Below are 25,759 nucleotides of genomic sequence, written 5' to 3' on the forward strand. Positions count from 1 at the left end.
CCAAGTTAAAACCACTTTCTTTGTTTGCTTAGATCAGATGCTGAAACAAAAAGAGTTTTGGAAGAATTGGCTGAAAAACTTAATGAAGCCCAGAAACAAGAAGTGGTAAGAATTGTGTTTCTAAAACAGCATTATTTAATGTTTTTGGAGATGCTGTTAGTGTGACTGGGCTGGTTATAATTATGGACAAAGATTTGTGGAGTTTAGTCTCTGGATGATGTATGCCCATTTAAAATATGTTTTGCACTTTCATGGATTTTTGGATATTAGAGTCTGAAATGCTATAATGGTGGCATGAATATATTTCAAGAAGTTAAAGAAAAATGAATTTTTTAAGATTTTTTTATGGGAAAGTCAGATATAAATAGAGGAGAAGAGACAGAGAAGAAGATTTTCCATCTGTTGATTCACTCCCCAAGTGGCCACAATGGCTGGAGCTGCACCAATCTGAGGCCAGGAGCCCGGAGCCTCTTCTGGGTCTCCTACACAGGTACAGGGTCCCAACGCTTTTTGGGCCATCCTCTCTTGCTTTCCCAGGCCACAAGCAGAGAGCTGGATGGGAAATGGGACTGCCAGGATTAGAACCAGTGCACATATGGGATCCTGGCACATGCAAGGCAAGGACGTTAGCCACTAGGCTCCTGTGCTGGGCCTGCAAAGTGTATTTAAAAGATCATATTTTGGAGGAGGGGTTGGAACAATTCTGAAATTCGTACTTTTTCATAATGTGCATTTTGCAGACCCTTGTGTGCATGGAGTTCAGATTTTTTTGTTATATCTGCTGTAATGTTTGTATATAGTTACCTTGATGCTTACCTAAAACATTTACACTGTTTTAGGCTAATAGGAACTCTGTTGCGCATAAATTTACACGGCAAATTTGTTTTTGGTGTTACAGTTGAAATCTTTTTATATTGTGTAGCCCTTAAATAACTTACTGTAGCTTAGTTATTGCTGACTATTTTGACTTTTGGCTTCATATTAGAGATATGTATGACTTACACATGGTTTGTACAATATTAGAGTATTGTTCGCTTGACTGTAAAGTTACTTCTCCTAGGGAGCTTTGTGCTCTCATATATTTCTGATAGTAATTATTGTCCTTTTGTTTGTGTTGGATGAACTTTCTTAAAGCATTCCTTGTAAGGCACACTAGTGGGAATGAATTCCCTCACTCTGTGTGTGTGTGTGTGTGTGAGAGACTATTCTGAGTGTAGTATTTTTGTATGGAATATAATCTTTTCTTTCTCTGGTCATTGGCTCTTGAAGATTTGATTATAGTGTGCCGTGGAGAGGGAGGACCATTTGGGTTTTTGACTTCCAGTAATCCAGATATCTGTTTCTCCAGAGACTCAGGATTTTAGCAACTGTTTCAATGAATAAGGTTTTTGCTCCTATTCTCTGTGCTTTTATTTCTGGAACTCACACAACGGTAAGCATTTGCTGGGGCCAGCCTTGATGTGTAGATGTCGAAGCCACCGCCTGGCCGACTGATGTCCCTTTTGTAGTGTCAGTTGGAAACCTGGCTGCTCCTCTTTCAGTCTGACTCCCTGCTGCTGCTCCTGGGAAGGCGGTAGAAGATGAGCAGGGTGCTTGCACTCGTGCCAGCCCCGGGGAAGTCCCAGGTGGAATTGCTGGCTCCCCCTGGCCTTACCTGTTCTCCCTCACTGCCCTGTCTCCTTGCTGAATCATTTCTGTTCAGCTTTCAGCTCCATAGATCCCTTCTTCTGCTTGACGCAGTGCACTATTGAAGTTCTCAGTTGTATTTTTAACTTCATTCGTTGAGTTTTTCTAGTCCTGTATTTACCTCTGGTTCTTTGTTATGTATGTTTCATTACTTATTCAGTGCACAAATTGTTTTCTCAATTTCAATGAATTGTGCATATGCATTTTTCTGCATCTTGCTGAATTTTTAATTGTTATTCTTCAACGCCTTCTACGAAATCCCCCGATTTCTCTCTCACTGGGGCCGACTGCTGGAGAGTTGTTGTGTTCCCTTGACAGTGGCCTGTCTCCTTGCATTGTTGTGTTTCATGTTCCTGTGTTCAGGTCTGTGCTTTTCCAAGGGCACTTTGACCTGCAGATGAACCTGAGCGTGCTGGGGAGGCTGGGTGCAGGGATATGGTCTTTGTGAGGCTTTTCTTGTGACCAGCGTTAGCCCCGACTGCGTCCGCCTCGGCAGTTCCGGCTGCAGGAATTTCTGCACTGATGGTGGCTGGCTGGGTCTTTAGGGAGAAGCCTCGCTCGGGATCCCCTTGTTGTCATCTTCGTCACAGTGAGGAGTGTGTTACTGGGGGACATCTGTTGTGGTCGGGGGTCTGATGTGCATCACAGCCAGCCACGGAAGCCTGGCCTTGTGGCACAGATCTTGGAGTGGTTGTTGAGTCACATTCCTCGGCTCAGGAGCTTGCTAAGCTCATGTGGCACCAGGAATTTGAGGCACAAGTTCTGTCCCCAAACCAGCGTTGGCTGCACTTACCCTAGTGCACTGAGATCTTCTCTGAAGCACACGGTAGCAGCTCCGACCCAGGGGCTGGGATGTAGCTGTGGTTCTGAGTGTGGGGAAGGAACTTGGATTCACCCAGCCTTGGAGAGGAAAGGGTGCTTCAGAGGCTGTGACGGGGGAAGGCCAGGCACAGCTGCATTATTTTAAATAACGATGTATCTGAAAGGCAGAGTTATGTACACACACACGTGTGTGTGTGTGTGTGTGTGTGTGTGTGTGTGTGTGTGTGTGTGTGTACACACATATTCTCCATCCACAGGTTCATTCCCTCAATGGCCAAAACAGCTGAGGTTAGTCCAGAATGAAATCAGGAGCCTAGATCAACCAGATCTTTGTGTGGGTGGCAGGGACCCAAGGCCTTGTGCTATTTTCAACTGCTTTCCCAGGACATTGACAGGGAACTAGATCCGAAGTGAATCAGCTAAGACTTGAACCAGTGTCCATAAGGAATGCTGATCTTGCAAGTGACAGTTTAATCCACTGCACCACAACTATAGCCCCATGCAGCTGCATTTTTTGTGACAAAAAGCTTGACAGGTTCATTGATAACTTGGACCACAGGGGGTGAGCTGCCATGCTGGACCCTGGGTTGGTGGTATGTGAATGTGGCCCAGATCCTATAAGATCAGATGCTACAGCATCAGGGACCCAAGGACCCAGGGGTGGCAAGATGCTGCTCTAACTTTGGCCCTTGTTGGGGTGGGTAACTGTACAAAGATGATTTTAATTCCATGGAGAGTTGGGGTGCCTCAACTCAGACTGAAGAAATTCTAAAGTTTGAATGCGTTTTACCCCCAAGAGTTCAGTATGTTCAAAGCTTCTTTCGCAGTCTGACTGTGCTGAGAGATGAGGGGCCCTTTCAGAGTTGGAGCCTAATGGAGGGTTGGCAGGTCATTGGGAACAATGTGCTGGGGAGTGTTTAGGGTAGTTCTCATGGGACCCGGATGAATGCCATGAGAGGTTGTTATAAGAGCAAGGCTGGCCCTGCCCCACCCTCTGGCCTCACTCTGACCTTGCTGTGTGATCTTCTCCTGCCTGGGCTCCTGCCATTGTGATGCTATCACTGTGGGACCCTCATTACAGCAGAGATGTTGGCACCATGCTCTTGAACCTCCGAAATCGTGAGCTAAATAAACCTCTTTTCTTCATGTATTACCCAGATTTAGATATTGTGTGAAAGCTATGGAGATCAGATGAACACAGGGAGTATTGTCTAGTTGCAGTCACATGTGGGCCCGTGGCTGTTTGGGTAGGCAGCGTGGTATAGTTGAACCAAGTCTCTGATTCCGTGGGATTTGAGGTGCTGTGAGTGCCGTGCTCACAAGGGCTCAGTGGAGGCCCTGGGCTCCTCTGCATTGAGCACTGTATCAGCTGTGCTCCTGGAAGGGGTTATGGCTGCTCTGGTAGAAGCCTAGGGTATTACTGTGTTTGAGAATCCATAGGAAAGTATGTTAAGAAGCTTGTGCAAAATGAAATTGGAAGTTATTTGTTTTAGTTTAAAAAAAATCCACTCATACCAGTGATCCATTTGAAGAAACTAGAAAATATGTATTATAAAAAGAATAGTATACTTATATTTCAAATTTTTCCTTTATCCCAAAGTTAAACCTATTTTTTAGATTGTATTTTTCAGAAACACTTCAATGTACTGCTGTGTATTTACTTTTTGCCACACACCAGGGCCAATAGCAATCTTGGATTATTGTATTATTTGTTGGTGTGTTAATTTAAGAGAGAAACTTTTGGAAGAATTTCCAGTTTCCCATTAAGTAGTAGCCCTTTAGGATTCTAGTCCAAAGTAGCTGGTGGGGAGGAAGGTCCTGTTTCTTGAAAGGCTTCAAACTTCAGGTTTTTTTGCTTTTAGCTCATAATCTCTATCAGTTTTTCTCACGTTTCAGCTACCGTTTTTGAAGTGGACTAATAATTGACCCTGAGAGACAGGCTGATCTCTCAGAGTTTTTTTGTTCTTCTATACATTAGTCTCTTAGGACCATACAGCTTTTATTTATTTTAATTTTAATTATGCTTTTTTTTTAGCTTTCTAGTTTTTTAAAATATATTTTTATTTAAAATATTTAAAATATATATTCACTATCAGTGAATAAGTTCATCTGAATTATCTAGTGTGCAATTTTTGGAAGTGAAACTTCCTGAAATTTTTTTATATATGCTAGATTTTTTTTTAGATTTATGTTTTATTTATTTGAAAGGCAGAGAGAGAGGAGGGGAAGGAGAGGGAGAAGTAGAGGGAGGAAGGAGGAGAGAGAGAGAGATGGATCTTCCATACTCAGGTTTGTTCCTTAAATGGCCACAGCAGCCAAGGCTGGCCCGGCTGCAGCCCAGAGCCAGGAATGCCTTGTTAGTCTCCCACATTTGGTGGCAGGGACCCAAGTACTTGCATCTTTTCAGGCACATTAGCAGTAAGCTGGATTGGAAGTAGAATAGCTGGGACTCAAACCAACACTGTGATATATCAGTTTTAAAAGCAGCTGCTTAGTCCACTGTGCCACTGTGCTGGTAACTATACTTTTCACTGTAAAAGCTTGATTTGCTTATTACATCGATGCACAGCTTGTGAACATGCATGTAAAATGGCTTTGATCCAGACTTGTCTGTATTTAGTAGATCCTTCTAGACCCTAATGAGCTATGGTCATATGCAGCTATACTGTCACGCTGTTTTTGGAAATTTTTAGGTAGTCTGGATGATAATTGGAATTTGTGACATGATAATGCTAATATACACAGTACATATTACATTTTGCCAAGTTTCACCTTTGAACATGTGACAGGAAAATCAATAATGAAGTTATTGGGCCCAGTGGCGTGGCCTAGCGGCTAAAGTCCTCGCCTTGAAAGCCCTGGGATCCCATATGGGCGCCGGTTCTAATCCCGGCAGCTCCACTTCCCATCCAGCTCCCTGCTTGTGGCCTGGGAAAGCCGGAGAGGACGGCCCAAAGCTTTGGGACCCTGCACCCGCGTGGGAGACCCGGAAGAGGTTCCTGGTTCCCGGCATCGGATCGGCGCGTACCGGCCCGTTGCGGGTCACTTGGGGAGTAAAACATCAGATGGAAGATCTTCCTCTCTGTCTCTCCTCCTCCCTGTATATCCGGCTTTCCAATAATAATAAAAAAATCTTTAAAAAAAAATGAAGTTATTGTTTCATTTGGCATTTTTACATAGCAAATAAAACCAAGTAGTCTGAAATATTTTCTATAGTTTACCATATGTTTAAAGTGTAACTACTGGGCAAAAAGTGTTTAGTGGAATTCAAAGGAAGCCAGACTTTTCCATAGGATTATTGCTATACATCATCACATTAAGGGTTACTCTGATCCAACTAAAGCTTGATTGCCTGACTAGATGTCAGTTCATTGCCTTTCAGTTGATGGGTATAATTGCTGAATATGGTTTGTCTCCTAACCCTGCTGTGCAGTGTGCCCAGTCTGTTAAGGCAATGCCTTTTGTATTGTTTAAACTTGGAAGCTTGTCCACACCAAGTTGTGCACTTAATTGAACTGTTTTGCTGCCGCACTCAGCAGGTTGTTCTGAGGCAGCTTGTCTTGCGCCTTTGATCATTTGTTCAGTTAACCTCCCAGGAGTGAATTCCTGTGTAGTTCTGATAGAAGCAGTAATCTAACACAAAACTGAAAAATAGTGTTGTTGACTTTTCCAAGGTCTTGGGAAGGCTATTTGATGTCTATTTTGTGTTTTTGTAAGGCTTAATACAGATTTGTGACGCACTTGTTACAACTGACTTCAACATTTGCATTTTATAACTGTTTGACAGGTTGTGTTGCATTTCGGAATTCATGCTAGCAGGTTGTCAGAGGAGATGTAGCTTTGTTACTCGAGTGTTAAGTTTTTCTGAGGCTGCAGCTGTTTTCTCCCCCTTCAGATTTAAGTTAAAATAAAGTCATCAAAATTCAACTTAAAATAAATTCACAGAAGCCATGGAAAACTTTTAAAATATTGAACAAATGCATGAAGTGAAAATAAATGCCTGCTACTGTCTCCCACCGGTTTACCTTGAGTCGGTAACCACTGCCAGTGAGCCATGAGCGGGCATTGTCCCCAGGCTGCGGCTGTTTGTCAGCACATCCATCTTGAAAGTTGGTGGAATACATTTTTCTTTGAGAAAAAGTATTGGTTGCTGTCACTCTTGCCAAAATTTGATTTATTAATTCACTGTGAATCATGATTTTTTGTTTGTTTTAACTTGCTCTTTGGAAGACAAAATTATTATGGCATGGTGTCATGAAACATTTGTAACACTTGTAACAGTCAATATTGTATAGGTTTCATACCACATGGAAAATTTCAGTTCATGTTAGTTCTTACTAAGTTAGATTCTTTGTGGAGAAAATATACAATTTTATTATTTTTTAAAAAAGATTTTAAATGAATTGTGCTGTTTTTAAATGTATTTATTATTACTAAGATTCTGAGTTTTCTCCATATCACGTTTAGAAGTACAGATTAAAGTAATCAGTTATATCAAGATACATTTAAATACGTTTTCAACCTCAAACACTCATATTGTCAAATATCTTGAGATATTTAGGAAATTAAGTCATTCATGATATCCTGTACAGAATGTTTTTGCTTATTTGTTTCATTAACTGTTATAATTCTGAAAGCCATTTAATTTTTATTGATGTATAGTTTTATTGTTTTCTAATTTAGTATGGAGCCTAATCTTTTCAGGTCGCCCCCTAGTACTCTACTTCACATTCAAGGCAGTGGGATTTCTCAGTGAGTTCCCTGCATTGGCCGATGTGACAGGCTCTGCACTTTCCTACTTGCCCCAACTGTGTTCTTCCTGGTAGCCATGTTGCTGTTAAATATTATCATCATATTGAATTATTTTCTTGCTTTGAAAACATCCTACCTGAGTTTCTGCAAATTCCTTGCCGTGGCCAATGGCCATCTGCTCCCTGGCATTTCCTCTTTCTCTTAAATGTGCTGAATTGGCTTCCGTGTTAGGACCATCATATGGTTTTCTGAGGTTTTTGCAGGCTGATTCATCTTGTCTTTAGGTCTCCAGTGAAACTCACTGCTCAGTTAAGTGTTTCCCGATTCTTCTTCAGTCATGCATTCTCTCTATCTTGTTTTTTGAGGATACATTTGAGACAGTACACATTGAGAAGGAAAGTCAGAAAAAGAATAAGAGAGAGAGGTTTTCCATTGCTTGCGCACTGTCCAAATGGCCACAGTGGCCAGGCCTGGGGCAGACCAGCGCCAGGAGCTGCTTCCAGGACTCCCCGCGTGGGCATGGGACCCCATCATTTGGGCCATCTGCTGCTGCTTTCTCAGGCACATTGTTAGGGAGCCAGATTGGAAGTGGAGTAGCTGGGTCTTGAACTGGCACCCGTATGGTCCCAGGCAGTGGATTTACCCTCTATGCCACAGGGCTTACCCTTCACTCATATAGTTTATTCCACATACCATGCCTTTTAACATTAATATGTTGTCGTAACTATGGATATCTATCTACGACTTACAGTCTTAGTCAATCTAAGCTAATTTTTGATAGGTACTTTTGCTTTACCTTTGTGGTCTAATTGAACATGCTTCCACATTTCTCAAATAATCTAAGCTATACATTCCTATAAAATTATGGCAAAATTAATTTTGTTTAAGTGTACAATTCATTATTTTCTGGCAAACTTATGAGTAAACTTGGTAGTAAATTTGTGCAGCTAACAATATAATCCAGTTTAAAGTATTTCCCGAGAAGGTCTCTCCTGGCCCAGGCTTTTCCTTAATGTTGAGCACAGAGGTGGTAGCAGGATTTTTTATGCAATAGAGCTGTGGTTTGTGGCTTTCTAAAGCAAAGTATCAAATATTTTCTTTTCTCTGTGTGTTTCTGCTGCAAATACATACATTGTGGCATAAGTGTAAATTTTATGTAGGGGGTCATTATAATATAGACAATATGTGCTTCAATTTGCCTAATTTATAGTAAGGAAAATCTTGCCAGAGAGCACATTAGATCCAAATTAAGCTTGGCCTTAGTTTTTTTTTTAATCTTTTACAACTTATTTTTAGCAGATCAAGAAGAAAAGATTGAAAAGTTAATGAACACACTTCTAATTATTTGCTCAATGTAAACATACACATCAGCACCTTCCTAGGCAGGTCATGTTCATGGCCAATAAAAATGAAGAAGAAACTCAGTAGATAGTACAGGTTTTAAAGACTGATTTATCTATTTGAAAGGTAGTGTAGCAGAGAGAGGGGGGATCTTGTGTCCACTGATTTCTTCCCAAATGGTGGCATCAGCCCTGCCTAGGCCAGGTGGAAGCCAGAATCCAGGAACTTCATCCTGGATTGCAAATGGCAATCAGGAAGCTCAGGAAATCGGGCAAGCGCTTGGGCCGTCATAGGCTTGGCTGCTCAGGCACGTTAGCAGAGATTTTTAACTGGAAGCAGAGTAGCTGGGACTCACTCTGGTGCTTTTAAATGGGATGCTGACCTCACAAGCAGTGGCGTTTTGTGCTGCAATGCTGGCCCCTCTGTTTACTTTTTTTAGGTAGTAAGTCAACTTGTTGACACAATGGTCATTTTCCGGCTGTATCACCAGAAAAAATTCTTTTCTGATGTATTTTGTTTAACTTGGAACTCTGCAATTGTCATATTGTCGTTTGAAACACTGGAGGGTGTCTTTGGGACTGGGAATGGATCATTTGGAGACGATTGATTACTTTCTTTTTAAATTTTTAATTAATTTTGTGTCAGTTCCCTTAAGTGTCTTAAGAAAGAATTGTACAAATAATTTAGTCTTAAATGGTTCAGGCAGTGGCATATTTGGCTTAAAATAATCTCCTCAGTTTACTTGGTCTTTTTTCTCATTGGACAATGTCCTTGTTTTTTCTTCATTCATATTTAAGGTTTCCGATCGGGTGGAGCGAAGGCTTCGGGAAATTGAAAGAGAGATGCGTACAGAAAGAGAGCTGGTGGAAAGACGTCAAGATCAGCTGGGTCTTATGTCCTTGCAGCTACAGGAGGTTTGTAAAAAAACGCTTCTTTTGGGATGTAACTATTTCATTTGGATAGTTATTTAGTCTCTGTCAAAATGGAAATATTTCCTTTGTTGTTGCATGTGATAATAATTCAACCCAGGCGAGACGTGTAGAAGTATAATTTGTTACAGTTCAGTCTATAGAATCAGACCTTCCTGGTTTCATACTTGTGTTGTCTGTCTAACCTTTGGCCAATTCTCTCATTTCTCTTGGTACTCCAGAACATGGAGAGGATGCTAGTATCTACCTCTTCAGATTGGTGTACGTCATTGCCGCTAAAGCTCTTGCCATAGTGCTTGGCATGTACTCAGAGAAAGTTAACTGCAGGTATAATTGCTCCGATTAATTTTTCTGAGCATGGATTAGATCAGGATCATTGAACTATAGCTCACTGTCTGCTTTTTGTGACTATCTATTGGAACACAACCACTCCTCTTAATTTGTATGTTGCCTGGAGGAGCTTTCGGTGACTGGAAGGCAGAGCTGAGCAGCTGTCAAAGGAAATGTCTGGGCCCAGAAGGCCTAAACAATTGACAGTCTGGCCCTTTATAGGAAATGCTTGCCTGTCCTTGAAATTGGCTACTCTCAAACCTTTCGAAAATGGAGAATGATTTCCCTTATATCCCCTTTTCATTTTGATGTTTCAGACTTAAGGTCCAGTTAAAAATAAAAAGAAAGGATTCTGTATACCTTTACTTTGATTCCCTCAACATTCATATTTTCACAAAACTTGCCCTGTTTTTAGTGTATATTTATAATATATATATTTATTTATTTTGTTCTGAAACACTTTTGAGTAAGTTGCAGACATAGATTTTTTATTTGTTTCAAAGGGAGAGTTACTGAGGAATACAGAGATGGATAAAGACAGACATCTCGTGTCCATTGTTTGCTTTCCAAATGATCCCAGTGGCCAATGATAGTTGGTCTGCATCCTGGATCCAAGAGCCTGGAGCCAGGAGCCAGGAGCTTCTGAATTTCCCACATGGATGCAGGGATCCAATAATTTGGGCCATTTTTCCCTGTTTTCCTAGGCCATTAGTAGGGAAGTATAAGTGAAGTGGAGCCAACAGGACTTGAACCGGTGCCTACATAGGATGCTGGTGTTGTAGCTGTTGGTTTTATCCTGACACCAACCCAGACTCGCATGCCTAAATAAATACTTTTAACAAATTTAGCATATATGTTTCTTTTTTAAATTAAATTTATTCATTAATTACATTGTGTTGTAATTACACAGAATCTGGGATTCTCCCCCCACCCTCCCCCCATGGTGGGTTCCTCCACCTTGTTGCATAACCATAGTTCAAGTTCAGTTGAAATTCCCTCTTTGCAAGTATATGCCAAGCATAGAGTCCAACATCTTATAGTCCAGTCAAGTCCAACTACTTATTGGGTAGACCCTCTCTGGTCTGAGGGCAGAGATAGCAGAGTATCATCCCGGTCAAATAAAAGCACTAACATACCATCTGCAACAATTAACATCGTTATGGAATTACTTGACATGGTATTGAGCAGTCAACATGTTAAAAATAAATGCGATTTCTTAACCACTTTCTGTGACCCCCCCATTCACAGTTCAATTTTAGTTTATATACTACATATGACATAACATCCATAACATGTTATGCTTAACATCATATCATCTTAAATTAAGGTAAACATGTGGTATCTAACCTTTTGGGATTGGTTCATTTCCCTTAGCATTATGGTTTCCAGTTTGGCCCATTTGGCCACAAAGAACTGCATTTTGTTTTTTTTAATAGCTGAGTAGTATTCCATGGAGTAGATGAAGTATATATGTTTCTATAGTCACAGTGCAGTAATCAAAATCAAGAAATTGTCACCAATTCAGTACTCTGATTTAATCTGTAAGTTTTAGGCAAATTTTCTAATCCAGGATAAAATATAGGCTCAAGTGAAACTTTCATTATGTCTCCTTAGTCTCCTTTGATTTGGAAAACTTTTCAGTTATTTTGTAGATTACCTTTCACTTTGGTTTGATGATGTTGATTTATGCCTCGATTTAAGTTGTGAACTTACGGCAGGAAGCTCAGGTAATTATTATGTCCTTCCTGTAATATGTCATGGTTTCAATGTTCTCCAAAGGCCAGTGTATTGGGAACGTGGTCACCAAAGTCTTGTCTTAGTGGAGTAACATTAATGGGTGAAAACAAATTTAGAAGGAAGACCCAGTGGGAGGTTTTGAGGTCACTGGGTATCTTGCCCCTAGTTCAGTGGAAGTAAATCTTTTACCTTCCTCAGTGGCACTTTTCAGATATTTTAGTATTAGTGTAAAAAAAAATTGGCAAATACAGTATCGTATCAGAAGTTGCATTGGTTACCTTACTGGAGAAAACTGAACATTTTTTGTTTTGTTGCTTACCAGGTTTCTCCAATGTGAAGTTATTGCTATTCCATTTTATTTATTTATTTGATGGGGAGACTTTTTTGTCATTCATACTCTGAATTCAATATTTATCACTGTCTCCTGTCTGAAACAATTAATACTGTTGTTGATGCCAAATTGTGATTTTTTTTTAAAATAACCTCCGTCATTCCTTCTTCATTTATAGGATCCTATTATATAGAACTTTGTTTCTCTTGGTGTGGATTTGTAGATTTCATTTAATTGCATCTATAAATGGTAACTGTCATTTTAGAAAATTTGTTGAAATTTCCTTCAAATGTTTTTTGATCTGTGCATAAATTGCAGTACTTAAACGGCAGAAAAAAATTAAGAAATTGAAACTGTTTTTTTCTGCCACATGCTTTTTCTAAAAATGTGTTTATGCACACACAGATCATTAGCCTTTATTGATCTGCAGACTTTTTGTTTTAGCATAAGGACACACTACCAATTGAAATTTCTAACAAAAATTATAACCGTGAAAATATAATGTGAGCTGATAGAAAACTCCTTTTTGTTAAAAATTTCACTTTTCTCTGTTTCATAAAAGGAGGCATACTCTGCAGGTAATTACTTTAAAGAGGATACATTGTTGAATAATTAGACACAGCTCGGGGGTTTCTTTTTTCTCTTTTTTTTTTTTTAAAGATTTATTTTATTTTTATTACAAAGTCAGATATACTGAGAGGAGGAGAGCTAGAGAGGAAGTGGAGCTGCCGGGATTAGAACCAGTGGCCATATGGGATCAAGGCGAGGACCTTAGCCACTAGGCCACGCTGCCGAGCCCTCTTTTTTCTCTTAACCTTGATTTTTATATATTTGTTCTCAAAGCAAATTGCATCTGGTAAGCATAAGAATAGTACTGAAGAGATGATTGTTCTTTTTGCAAAAAAAAATTAGAGAAATTTTCCGTACTTATTTTCTTTACTGCTTGTGGAATGCACAAAAAAGAGAAGAAAAAGGAAGTTTGCTTCCCACCCTGATTCTTGAGCAACCAGAGCCTGAATATTTGCATTGTGGTTGTCAGTTTGGCTAAAAGCTCGTGCTGCGATTTGAAATCCCCTCTCTGACTACAAAGAAGATAACCAGTGATAAGCAATGGTTAATTTCAAATTTTGTCACTTTCAACATTGACCTAAATAATTTTAGAAGACTTAATTTAGGCTGGTTCCCTTTCCTGTAGCCAGGTGAGACAGCGTAGACTCCTCTGGAATGGTCATGATTTTTGAGAGAAACAGCTTGATTTTTTTTTTTTTTAATTTGAAAAGTAGTTTGAAAATTCCTGTGCTGTATGATAATAGTGATTTTTTTCTCTTGCTGTAGTGAGATACTGAATCAGTAGGTGAGAAAGTGGATTTTGAGTTTTAATCACTAGGCTCTTTTGACTCTGCAAAGTGAAAATCATGACTCTTAAAGCTGTTGAGAGATTAGGAAATCCATTAAAAATGGCAGGATGTCACTTACCTGGGTGTCACGTCATCTCACAGGGAGGCGAAGTGTGTTGGTTCAAGTCAGCTGCTCTGTAGTGACCTACTGATGCTCTCAGCTTCTTACTCCCATTTATGGAGTAAATCACTGGCCATTAATTGAGGGAAGGCTATGCTGGATATGTTAAATATCAGTCTAAAATCTCCCTGTAAGAGATTTTAATTCAAGTGTTAATGTAATTAAGTTTTAATCTAAGTTTCTCTCTACAATTTTAATTTTGCCTTATCTACTTTGTATTGGTGGTTTCTTGGATATATAATCTAATTGCTTCATTGTCAGTTATTTTGGGGGTTATTGATTGCGTGGTATCTAAATTTTAATCTTCATTTGAATTCTCCCCTTTAGTTTTTTCTGTATTTCTTGTGAACATGGCTAACCGTAGAAGACCTCACCTGTTAATATGTTTGAGTGCCTGGGTGAATCAGTTTCTATTCACTATGATAACTGATGGTCTACGGCCATACCACCCTGAACGCGCCCGATCTCGTCTGATAACTGATGAATTTGGGGGTGTTTTCATCATCTGGTTTCTCTTTTTCTAACCCCACCTCTGCGTTGTTTTCCTGTTTCTTCTTTGTTGGGTTGAAATGAGCGATTTACTCTTTTTTTTTAACTCTGCTTTCAAGTTTTAGATTACGTTTGCAGTATTTAATTGGTTATTCTAAACTTTTAAACATAGTATTATGCTTCAAACAGATAAGTGAGTTCTGATACAATGTTTTGGAATTTATGCATTTTTTTAGAATGCATGTTTTTTTTTATGAAATGCTTAAAGACCCCTCTCATGTAAAGAATTTGCTTATTTTTACACCTAAATAAATTTAGTTTTTGGTTCTATTTCACTGAGTTTTTAGGCACATTCATGCTTACATATTTACAAATTGTCCCAAAAAATCTGTGTTCTGGTCACAGAGGTCTTTTCTCAGGGTCTAACTTGAACTCTTTTTTTCCTATTCAGCATAATTTATCCCAATATTTCAGTTTTAGTTGCTGCTTTCTTTAAAGAGAACTTTCCTGCCACCTTATTTCCTGTTCACTTTCACATCATAGTAATTATTAAAAAAATAACACATAACGCAGTATGATTTTTTTTCTGATTTCGTTGTCTTCCACAAGAATGTGAACTCCACTGGAAGGATTCTCCTGTTTGTCTGTGTTTCTGGAATAAGTACATCAGTGCCCTGGACGCTGTCGGCGCCTACTGCTCAGTGAACACTGGCTGACAGCATGCGTATTGTTACAAATAAATGAATAGTATGCCACATATAGAATTTTAGCTTTCTACCTAAGATTTTTACATGTTTTTATCCTACTGCTCTCAGTGAAGGTTAACCAATCTTAACTTCCCTGACATTTAACATGTAGTTGTCTTGGACGATGTAGCCAAAATACAATAAACATGCATAAAGAATTCATTAAAAATTAAACAGAAAAAAAGTTAAACAGAGATGTATTCTATTAAAATACTTTTTAATAGTAGGCCACTGTTTTTCAAATTACACTAAAGAGTAAAAACAGTTGGATTTCAGATTTTTGGTGCTCAACAAAGGTCTGGAATAGGAGTTGCCCTGAAACCTTAATCTACAAATAAGTTTCCTTTGAAATACTGAGCTATGTGAATGACACTTGATGGAGTTGGTTCCTTACAGGTCAACAGTCAATGCTGATTTTTGTTTTCCTATATATTTTAATGAGCTGAAAAGACATTTAAAAGGATTTTGAAGGTATAGTTTTTTCCTTTGTGTTTTTCTAGATGTTTGAGGATAACATCTTTTCTTTTTTTTTAATTTTCTACTAAGTTTGCATTAAATATTTCAAATTTGGTTGAAGTACTTGCTACTTAATTGTGTTATATATTTTGACCACTAGTCGTCAGTGTTGAACTATCAATGGCAAACTGGTAGGCCTTCTTTATTAAAGTTGTCAAAACTTTGAGAAATGATTCTTTACAAAATATATACTCTCAGCTCTGAGAACTTCCTGAAAACATACTTGGTACAGGTGTTGCAGCTGAAAAATATCTAATTATTCTAGCTGTTTGTAAATTTAGGCTTAAAATTATATTGCTTCATACTACTGAAAAATATGACACACTGAGTATTGTATATTAAAACATTTGCTGTATTTGAAATCAAAACACTCATTTCTGTGTTTATTTGGTAGCTTTATTTTTTAATAGTCCCTTCTGTTTTTCTTTCCTTCCTTTCTCTCAATCTTCCTTTGTCTTCCCTCCCTCACACTTTCTATGGAAGAAATGTCACACACACACACACACAAAAAAAAATGGAAACTATAATTTAATATTAGAGTTCATTTTATTTTACTGGAATCATTTGTTCTCATACTTTTTCCTACTATTCATGCTTGTATGTAAGTGTGCCGAAGCTGCTTTTTCTCTAAATTTTGGTCTCTGTAACCTTCTCCTAATTATCACTTTCTTTATAATAACCACTACCCTTATTACAATTTTTATTTTATTATTTTTATTATGTATTTTTGTGATTTTCCATGTCATAGTTTTGTGGGTATAAGGATTTCCCTCCTTCCTCCTCTCACCCCAATCTTGCCCCTGCACTGCCAGTATTTCCTCTCATATCCTTTAGCAACAGTGACAAATCCAACACTCTGCTATGTAAGTGTGGGTATAGACAGTGGTAGAAAATCTAGTATCCTAGAATCAAGGGATATTAGCAGTTTCATTGGGAGTCCTCCTGTTTTTCAGGAGTAGAGATACATACTGCAACGTATCTTTATTTTCTGGTATACTAATCTCCATTATATTGTTCTGTAGATGAATATATATATATGCTATTTTTATGTATTTTGCCTGAATGTTGCTGTGTATCAGAGTTTTTGTCCTTTGGAAGCTGACTTATGTCACTGAGTATAATAGTCTCCGGTTGTGACCCGTTTGTTGCAAATGGTAGACTTTCACTCTTGTTAGTGGCTGTGTAGTATTCCATGAAGTAAATGTACCAAGATTACTTTATTCATGCCTGTCTTTATAGGATCTGAATTTCCATGTCTTTTCTGTTGCATAACCACTATCTTTTGCACACCATTGTCCCTTCACCCCAATTATAGTCAGTTTCTCTTTGTGTGCAATTGCTGTTTATTTTTTCTTTTACTGATCTTCTATTTATTTTTCAATTTATTTGGTAGCAAATAATTTTTGTAGTTATTTTAGGATTCATTGCAATTCTGGTTAATTTATATTTCTATCTAGTACCCTGAATGTTGAGATTCAAGCCACAAAGCCTGAACTAACTTGGGGATTTTGGAGCTCCAGTTTCCTCTTCTTTCCCCTTTCATACCTGTCAACTTGTTTGAAAGGTGCTTAATCTTGCCCTTTTGTGTGGTTCTTCCAAACAAGTAGCTCACATTTATTCTTAAGCAGACTGATTATCATCTGATTAACAAAATGATTTAGTTTTGTATTTTAGAAAGCTTAGGGTTGGGGATCCGATGTAGATGTTAGGTGTTCCTTGGGAGCCTGCACGCCCCATTTCTGAGTGCCTGGACCAACTGGGTTTGCTCCCAATTCCAGCTTCCTGCTAACGTGCACTGTGAGAGGCACTGTGTGCTTCCTGAAGTGGTTGGGTCTCTGCTGCTCCGGTGTGAGTCACTCAGGAGGGAGGCCTCGAGTGAGTGCAAGATTTTAGCTTGACCCAGTCCTGCATGCTGTAGGCATTTGGCAAGCGATTCAACAAATGAAGAGACCTCTTCTTTCTATGTCCTTATTTTCTTCTAACCTGTCCTTCACAGATCTGATAATGTCATGTCTTTCTTCAACATTCTCGAGTGGTTCTTTTATGCCAGTCAAAGCAAAATCTATAGTCATTAGGTACAATGCCTTGTGACTGGTCCCCAGATTCTTCTTACTGTAAATTACTTTTTGGCCAACTACTCTGGCCTTCTTGCTTTTCCACGGACAAGTTGGAAACCTCTTAGTCTTAGACACTATTCTTTCTGGCTCTAGAGTCAAAAGCTTTCAACTCTAAAGGAACTGCATGGTTTGCATTCTTGCATATTCCGGAATTTGCCTTCAGAAATCCCTTATTAGCTGAAACAGGTAAAATGCATGTTATCGCCTGCCATCCGTGTGTCTCCCTGACCAAAGTGCAGGCCTTAGAGGAAGGGAGTTGCTGCTTTTTTGTTGTTCCAACTCAATCACGCTGCCCGTTGCCTGCCATTGAGAAGGGGCCTGGTGGGTGAGTCTTGAACGAATGAACGAATGTTGTGTACTATGCAGTCAGAAGTATAAATAGTATGGTATTAATTTGGCCATACTCCATGCCAGGTGCTGTGCCAGGAATAGAGATGTAAAGTCACCTAAGGTGCTGTGTTGCCTCTTCAGCTCTGTGGGACTGTTTGAGGAGATAGAGATATTACAATCATTATAACCCAGTAAGGGCACTATTCCTGATTGGCATAAGCTCTGGGGTAGGCTGCAGAGGAAACAGGCCCATTTTAACTGAGACTTTGCATTTTCAAAGCATGTAAGGAAATTGTTCTGGGTTATGATTCTGTCCCATTCTTTATTGCTGGAGGTTAAGGATTTTGCAACCAATGACTGAAGCAGTTATTTAAATGTTGGCTTACTGTAGTTTTGATGTACAGCATTGATTTTTTTCTTACTATTTTATACCATGTTAACTACTTTCTTCTCTCTTTTGTGTTTTGTTACTTGTTGATTACTTTGGTTTTTTTGACAAGAGGAAGTAAGAAGTGCCCTCTGCGAGACTGTGAGAACGCTTAGTATCAACAGGTGGATAAAAAGAAAGGAGATGGAAAGTAGTGATTAACCCCTGTGGGATTTATCTTTCAAGGTGTTCGAACAAGGACTTGCACAGCTGGAAAGCTGCAGGTCAACAAGATATAGCATAGTCTGCAGTCGTCTTCTTTAATCTTTTCTTAATTTCTCTATTTAGCTCCTACTTCTCTTCTTTAGCCTGTACTCTGGTTTCTTGCATTTTATTTTGGGTGATGCTAAAATGTCTTCTAGCAAAAAACAAAAATCCTGCAGAAGAGAAGTTGACAGGCAATTTGGAGGATCTCTCTCAGCTTGATATGAATTTCCATTCACATCGCTAATTTCTGGCTGGTTTGCTGATGCTACAGAAATAGTCTTTACAAGCCATATTATCTTTCTGATATTAGGAAGTGTCTCATTAGATTACAGAATGTTTTATTTTAGTACTATGAAGGTATTTCAAAAAGATCTCAGAAAGATGGAGTTACATTTATTTTGGTACAAAAAGTTGAAATCATGCATTGTTTTTTCATAACATACATTTATTTTTGACCTTTTGAGATGTTTCTGTATATTTCAGGGAGCTGGTATTTAATAATGATAAAACATAATTGAATGTTTAAAAATGTATTCTGTGTCATGTGGGAAGCAGCTCCCCGGCTTGTCCGTGTTTGCACTCCCCAGAAGGGTGCAGTTTTATGAGATGATGCATAGAAATAAGTTGTCCTGAAATTCCTACTATCTTATTTCTATATAATTAACACTTATGTCATGTCTTCTGAGGCTTTTTATTTTATTAGGAATATATTACAGCTATTAATAAAATACTGGTAATACACTTTGTGGCCATTTATTTTGCTTCAGAATTCTTATCGTTGAAGTATCTTTGACAATATATATGTCTTTTGCAGTGTGTTTTCCTGGGTTAACCAGTTTGCTTTTCGTTTTCTGATCATAATTAGAGTTAATCCCTATTCCTCCCACCCACTTTGTTACTCCTACTGCATTTGCTTTCTAGGTTCTTGAAGTGTCTTTACTTTCCCCGTTACATTCTCTCACTTCTTTATCTTGTCCATTTTTAAAGCATATGTAGAAGTATTATCAATAAAATTATGTTTGAAAATAGAGGAGGTTTGCATTGCAAACGAATTCTCTTTTCTAAAAAGGTGAGTTATTTATTAGCGAGAGAAAGAGAAAAGGGAGAGAAGTTAGCAATATCACCATCGTCCCCTATCCATTCCTCAAGTGCGTGCAATAGCCAGGGCTGGGCCAGGCCAGCTGCTAGTGGGACACGACACAGGTCTCCACTTGGGGAGCCAGAACTGAATAATTTATTAGGGTGTTAACAGGGAGCTGGAGTCAGGAGCTCCGAGGTGGGATGCACATGTCCTAACCAGCATCTGGCCTGCCACATAAAAAAAATACTCTTAATGATACAGTAAATTGTGTTTAAGTTAGCTTCTTATTTTATGGTCATTTGATGTGTTATTTAACCTGAAATAATTGCTTGCTTGTATTCATTTTGCTATGTGTGCTTACTCTTGTCAGTATTGTCATTGTAAATTACAACAAGTAGGGCTAGCGTCAATCTGTGAGTCCATTTGCAACATATGCAAATGGGCATTTAATGCTGTTAATGCCATGATGATGATGGAAGATGCCCACTGTTCTTGTTGACTGAACAGCTGCCTCACAATAGCCTGAGGTTTTCTGTGTCCTAGAGCTGTTTAATTTCTGTGTTATGCTTTTCTTGAAGAGCAGAATGCTTCTGTCTACACTTTCAGTGAATTTATGCTAGGCTGTCTGTTTATAAAAGTCCTTTCCCATCATTATCAATTAATATTTATTGGGCTACTACTGAGTGCATAGTAATGTTGTGTAAACAAAGACCACTCAGCTACAGATAGATTTATTCATCGACTTAGTACTGTTTTATTTGTATTAGAAAATAGGGAAAAAACAAACCACCCAACTCAACGGCACGAAGTAACATCGTCTAACTCTCAACAATGGAAGATGTGTATATACAGGGCTTTTTGTTCAAAGACCTATAAAACTAGAGAACTTATAAACTAAAGTTTCATAATTGTCTGATGTTCCGTTTGTTAACAGTTCTAACTCAGTGGTCCTGCATTTAGGAAGTCAAAGTATCATATTCCTCTGGATTTCTGATAAAGCTGTGCAACTCATTTTTGAGAGGGAACTGCTTAGATAAAAACAGACCCTCCAGTAAGAGCATTTGCTTTGTGATATTGAACGAAATCCTGGAAAGTACATTTATCCGACTCATTTAACTTTGGTTGCAAGATTTTTTATTAAGTAAAAAAAAAATTGCAAAGAAGCGCGTAATGTGATCCAGTAGCAACAGGGACTTTTGGGGAAATAATATTGTTGCTTTTGAATTAAAGAAGTTAAAAAAAAACTTGTGTTTTTGGCATACCAATGTTTGGATGCAGTAATTAAGATTTTGTTCTGTGTATTGGGCAGAATTGGTAACATTAGAAAAATGAAATCCTGACACTAGCCTGTTGAGATTTACTTTTCAACTCTTTGTAGTCATGGTGGCAGTTTCTGCTGAGGCGTCTAGGGTGTCTGCTCTGGAAGGGCTCCCCTGTGGCTTCTGGTTAACATGTAGTGTGAAGATTCTGGCCCTGGAACAGAGTAGAGGGAGCTGGCTCTCAGCATGGCTGAACTCAATACCTTGTTGGCTCCATTGGCACCAGGTGCCCCAAATATTCACACACTCCATAAACACAGGCATAGTGGAACCAAAGATCTGCTCATTCATAGAGGAAAATGGCTCAGTAACAATTTTCTTCCATCATAGCCTCAATAATTCCTCTAGGAGCCGCGTTGGATTCCTGAAGTGATAAACATGTTATCATAAGGTGAGGCAAAAGAAAAAAAAGACGTCTAGGCTATCTTTAAAGAACATTTTATTGAGGATTAGAATTGATGTAGTGATACTGCTATTGCTATACCCTACTGAACTACACAAGTCTGAGACTGGATTTTGAAAAGTAGGAATAGATTTATTTTTTTGGGTTTTTTTTTTACGTTGGTGCTTTCCACTTCTATCTGAAAAACACACTATCCATGTATCTGAAAAAATGTATTGTGAACACTCAAAACAATATATAAATAAAAAAGAGACCAGTAAGTAAAATGACAAAATAAAACAATTTTTAAAAATTTCATTGCCTTGATATCCCAAAGTTTCATATGTATTAAAATGGTATCAACATTGGATTACATTTGGGCTTGCATCATAGAATTCTATGTGACTTACTAAAGTGGTTTTCTTTTTGTTTTAGTTGTGGCTCTTGGTATAAAATTTTCTTTCCTTGGTCATGGCTGAAAAATAAATTTCCTTGAACAATTTAAGTAAACTCTGCCTATCTGTTTTTGAATTGAATATTGGCTCAGGGATTTAGAATATGAATGCATTGTTTTTGTTTTTGTTTTTGTTGGCACATATAATCCCTAACTGTATGAATTTAAAGGCTAACATTTTCCATGACTGTAGCTGGGTTTTATGGGGGAGGAATTTTTAACATTACTTAGGAAAAAGAATTTGCAAATTCACAGGACTGGATGAACATAAAGTCTGTTAATTTAAATGAGTATTACTAAATCTAACCGATAAAAGCCCACTATATTATGCATATATATATATATAGTTATATATTCCTTTTCAAAATGTACTGATCTTCATGATTTTAGAGCTGTGATTAGTTTTCCAAAGAAGTTTAGAGATAATTCCATCAATAAAACTCCTGTTACACTGTTTATTCATACTAAAACAGCAGGATTTTTGCTTGATTTGAAATAGAACAAATGTTCTGGAAAGCACTTAATACCTTGTACAAAAATATAAGCAATTTATAATGTGATACCTTACGCATGTGATCTGATTTGAACTAGAGTCTCTTTCTGAGGCTTGAAATAGTTGTTCATTGAGTTTTATCCATAGAAAGATCTAATGAGAATATAATCAGAACTGCTATTTTTAAATGGTCAGTGTTATAAGTTCTTGATTATTATGGGGCAAAAATATCTAGCTTAATCATTTGTATCTTGAAGTGTGATGCCATAGTCCCAGTGTTTGATAGGAACATGGACTTGTTTTTCTGTGGTCTTGTAAATTTACCAGTGAATCACGTCCATCTCCAAGTCCTTGTGACCAGAGGCATACAGCTGTAGCACCACTGGGTGATTAGGATCTGTCGGGATAGTTTATGGTCATAATTTTTCCCTGGAAATTTCAGTGGCTTATTTGGGAGTTAACATGTGATTTTTATTTGATTCCAGGGCCTTCATTATTAACCAAGTTTGCTGGTTCATTTAAAGCAAACAAAAGGCCTTTAATTCCTTATTTGTTCTACATCTCTGCGTGTATTATTTCTTAGAACCTCTTGGTAAACAAGCCTATCATCACAGTTGCAGGACTTTTTTCGGGTTAGATGAGTGATCTATAAACATTTTTAAATTTTCCCTCCTTCCCTAATGCGAAAGGAAGGCTGCCTCTTCTGTATTATGTAGCACCATCTCCCTCTAAGGTTCCAGAGTAACAACACACTCAGTAAACTAGTCTTTTTAATGGAAATAGGCACATGTAAGTAAAACAGCAAAAACTGTTGTTATTAAGGATTTAAATGTGCTCTCAGGGACACTCTGGTAAGGCTCAGTGTTGTTGCTGTGATCTTAAAAGTGTAAAGACAATCTGAATCCTGGAGCAGAGTGCATAACAGCTTTATATAGTTAAGCTGCTCCAAGAAAAAAAAAGCTTTAAAGGGCAAAATAACATAGAAATAGAAATTCGTTGGCATGCTTTTTTTCCTTTTTCTTTTTAGTGGGTCAGTTGTAATAGAATTCTGAGCTGCTTGATCTCAGTCATGTGGGAAAGAAACCCAGGGCAGCATATATCCTTAAAAATGTTAGTAAGTGGCTAGAAGTGTACAATAAAGGCATGGCTTGTAATTCTGATTTGGTTCAGGTATAAACTGTTTCTCTTTGAGTATTACCTGTGTTTCCAGAAGTTTCAAGTCTGTCAGTATATGTTTACCAGACCTTATGAGTTAGATTTTTTCCTTCTTTGTCTTTCATTCTAAACTAGATAATGTAGAAAAATTGGTCCAATATTCTCAACTAGAATATTACATCTCAGTTTCCTGTTTACTCACTTGTGCAAAAAAAGCAGAGCTGGTGTTCAAACATGATGTTTTTGGATGATATGATGGGAGTGAAGTAATTTGCTTGGCATACTCCTTGCACTTTTGCTCTTTTACTGAAATATAATAGAATTGAATTCTTCATTGACTGCATTTTCTGAGAACTGCATATCTTTGGAGTAAAAAATTGACATGAAAAAAGGAGTATTAAAGTTTTAAGCAGCAGGTAGAACTGAAATAGAAAATATTATTTGGAAAGGCAATAGTGTTTAAAACTAATCAGATATTTAAGGTAGAACGTGAGGAAGAAATGGAGTGATATAAGAATATTTTTGTAAATTCCTAGTGTGTGAGAGAATTAAAGGTTCTGTTATTCATTCAGCCTGTATGTAAATTTGAACTATTAAATGTAAGTCTACATTAAAAATGTAGACTTGACTTTCAGAAGAATTACATTTTTATCAACTGGAATTTCATGTACTAAACAGCACTATTTGGCTGAGTTCATCTGACTGATTTTCCTTTAACATCAAGCAAAATTATTAATACTTACAGTATGAGGATAATTATTTCCTGTGAGTGCCTTTTAAAGGGGTGGATCCTCATAGCTGATGAGTTCTTTACAGCGGTAGGGGAAGATGAAGTGTTAGTCTGGTTGGTTAGGAGTTGAGGTATTGAACATTGAAGACTGTCACAGAGGAAAACTACTCTGCAGAACCCAAGGGAAATTTATAGGTTTGTGGAAATATCCTCCAGAAGCTGCAAAATATACCCACCCCACAGCCAGTATTTTGGGGAACAGAACGAGGGAGAATTTCGGGTTGGTGGAGTGGTACAGGAGAATGAAGCGAGCACACTGGAGCTTGGCTGAGCGTATTCCACCTACCTGCGTCGTGTCAATTCCAGGTTCCTCAGGAATGTGTCTGCTATGAGCAGAGCAGATTATTTGGGCATGAATAAAAATGTCAATGTTCTACTTATTGGTAGAATAAGCACCATCCTGTGAATAAGCCTTTTTCCCCTCTCCTCCTATCTCCCTTCCCGCTTCCTCGGATACACTTGCACACACTGGGGTCATTGAATGGCAGGGGATCCAGACAGCCTGGAAGATATCATGTGAGCAGTGATTTTCAGGTTTCTAGAATCATTTTGCTCAAAGTATTTTATAGACATACTGACCTGCCAAATTAGATTCTGCAAAGAGTTAAATGTATCAAACACTGAAGTCATTGACAGTTATCTGAACGGCATTATTTTTACTACTTTTATCAGTGTCAGTAGTAGTTCAAATAGTAGCTGTCTGTTACTGTACATTTGTTACTTCCCGGGTATTGCCCTTTAAACTTTACAAGCATCAAACTGTTTAGTCTTTCCCATTGCTCGTATTGTTACATTGGTTCAACATGGAGAACCTGTGCTCCCTAGTGCTTCAGAGGCAGGCAGTGTGAATTTATATGCTGTCTCTGTCACTAACTGACTCACCTGGACAAGTTACCCAGCTCTCGCATCCCTCCAGTATTCCCTGCAGGAGTAACTCCTAGAGTTACCATGAGGGTCAGATGGATGTAGTTAGTATATGAAAGAATGCCTGGACAGAGTAAACATTGTAGATTTTTTTTTTCCATTTTGATGATTATTCCTGGTCTTCTTACTCAATTGTTTTTCCTGGTGAGGCTGGAAGCCATGCCAGAGGCTGGCTGTATGCATGTCATCTCCTTAGTCTGCTCTCATGTCATGCCTGACACAAAGTAAACAGATTCAAGAGATTTTTGTGGAATACGTAAGCTAATGAATTGATTATGATTGAATATCCTGGCATCAGAGTAGGTTTTTAAATGTATTTTACTATTTGTCTGAAAATTATGTTCCTATTGATTTTGTTGGAAAAAAAAAACTTGCAGCAGTTTGTCTTTCCTGCATTTGTTTGGCCTTTCCAGTTGCATTTTGGCAAATCTAATTGCTAAAATCATCAAACAATTTAAACACATGCGATGCCTTTTAGATATTATGAAATATTGCTCCAAGTATAATTTTCCCCCCCTGAGTATAATTTTAACATAGATACAAACCCAAACAAACACTTTTGTGGTTAGGTTTTGAAATTTTTGTTTCTTTAAACTATTTTATTTTCCCCTTATTAAACAGAGGAGTTTGTAGAAAAGAATGCTTTGCTTTGCTTGTATGTGCCATATTTTTTGATGAACCGATATACTTGGTGATAAAATGTCTTATATGGAATAATGGTGCAGGAAGTACATTCCTGTCTTGCAAACAGTATTTTTTAGAATTGGTGAAGCGAACAGGCTAGTTTTTTGGTATGTTGTCTGAACAGGTCACGTAACACAATTATTTAGCTGGAAGCAGACTTTTTTTTTCCCCCTGGAAGGTTGTTAGCCTTTAAGCTCAC

The 25,759-nt window shown here is 38.1% G+C and overlaps 1 protein-coding gene across 4 annotated transcripts in view; it reads left to right on the forward strand.

Annotated features, from left to right (window-relative positions):
- Positions 1-25,759, forward strand: part of CEP128 (centrosomal protein 128) — a 275,915-nt gene that overhangs the window by 25,229 nt on the left and 224,927 nt on the right. For 3 of the 4 annotated variants that reach the window (XR_009244256.1, XR_009244257.1, XM_058655263.1), the window contains 2 exons: positions 33-105; positions 9,399-9,515. Coding sequence is in view for 1 of the 4 variants with exons in the window: in XM_058655263.1 (XP_058511246.1) it covers positions 33-105; positions 9,399-9,515 (190 nt within the window). In the remaining 3 variants the exon portion in view is untranslated. The remainder of the gene's footprint in view (positions 1-32; positions 106-9,398; positions 9,516-25,759) is intronic. The other variant, XR_009244258.1, reaches the window with a different exon arrangement.

The sequence above is a fragment of the Ochotona princeps genome, chromosome 26, assembly GCF_030435755.1.
Source record: "Ochotona princeps isolate mOchPri1 chromosome 26, mOchPri1.hap1, whole genome shotgun sequence".
Lineage (NCBI taxonomy): Eukaryota > Metazoa > Chordata > Mammalia > Lagomorpha > Ochotonidae > Ochotona > Ochotona princeps.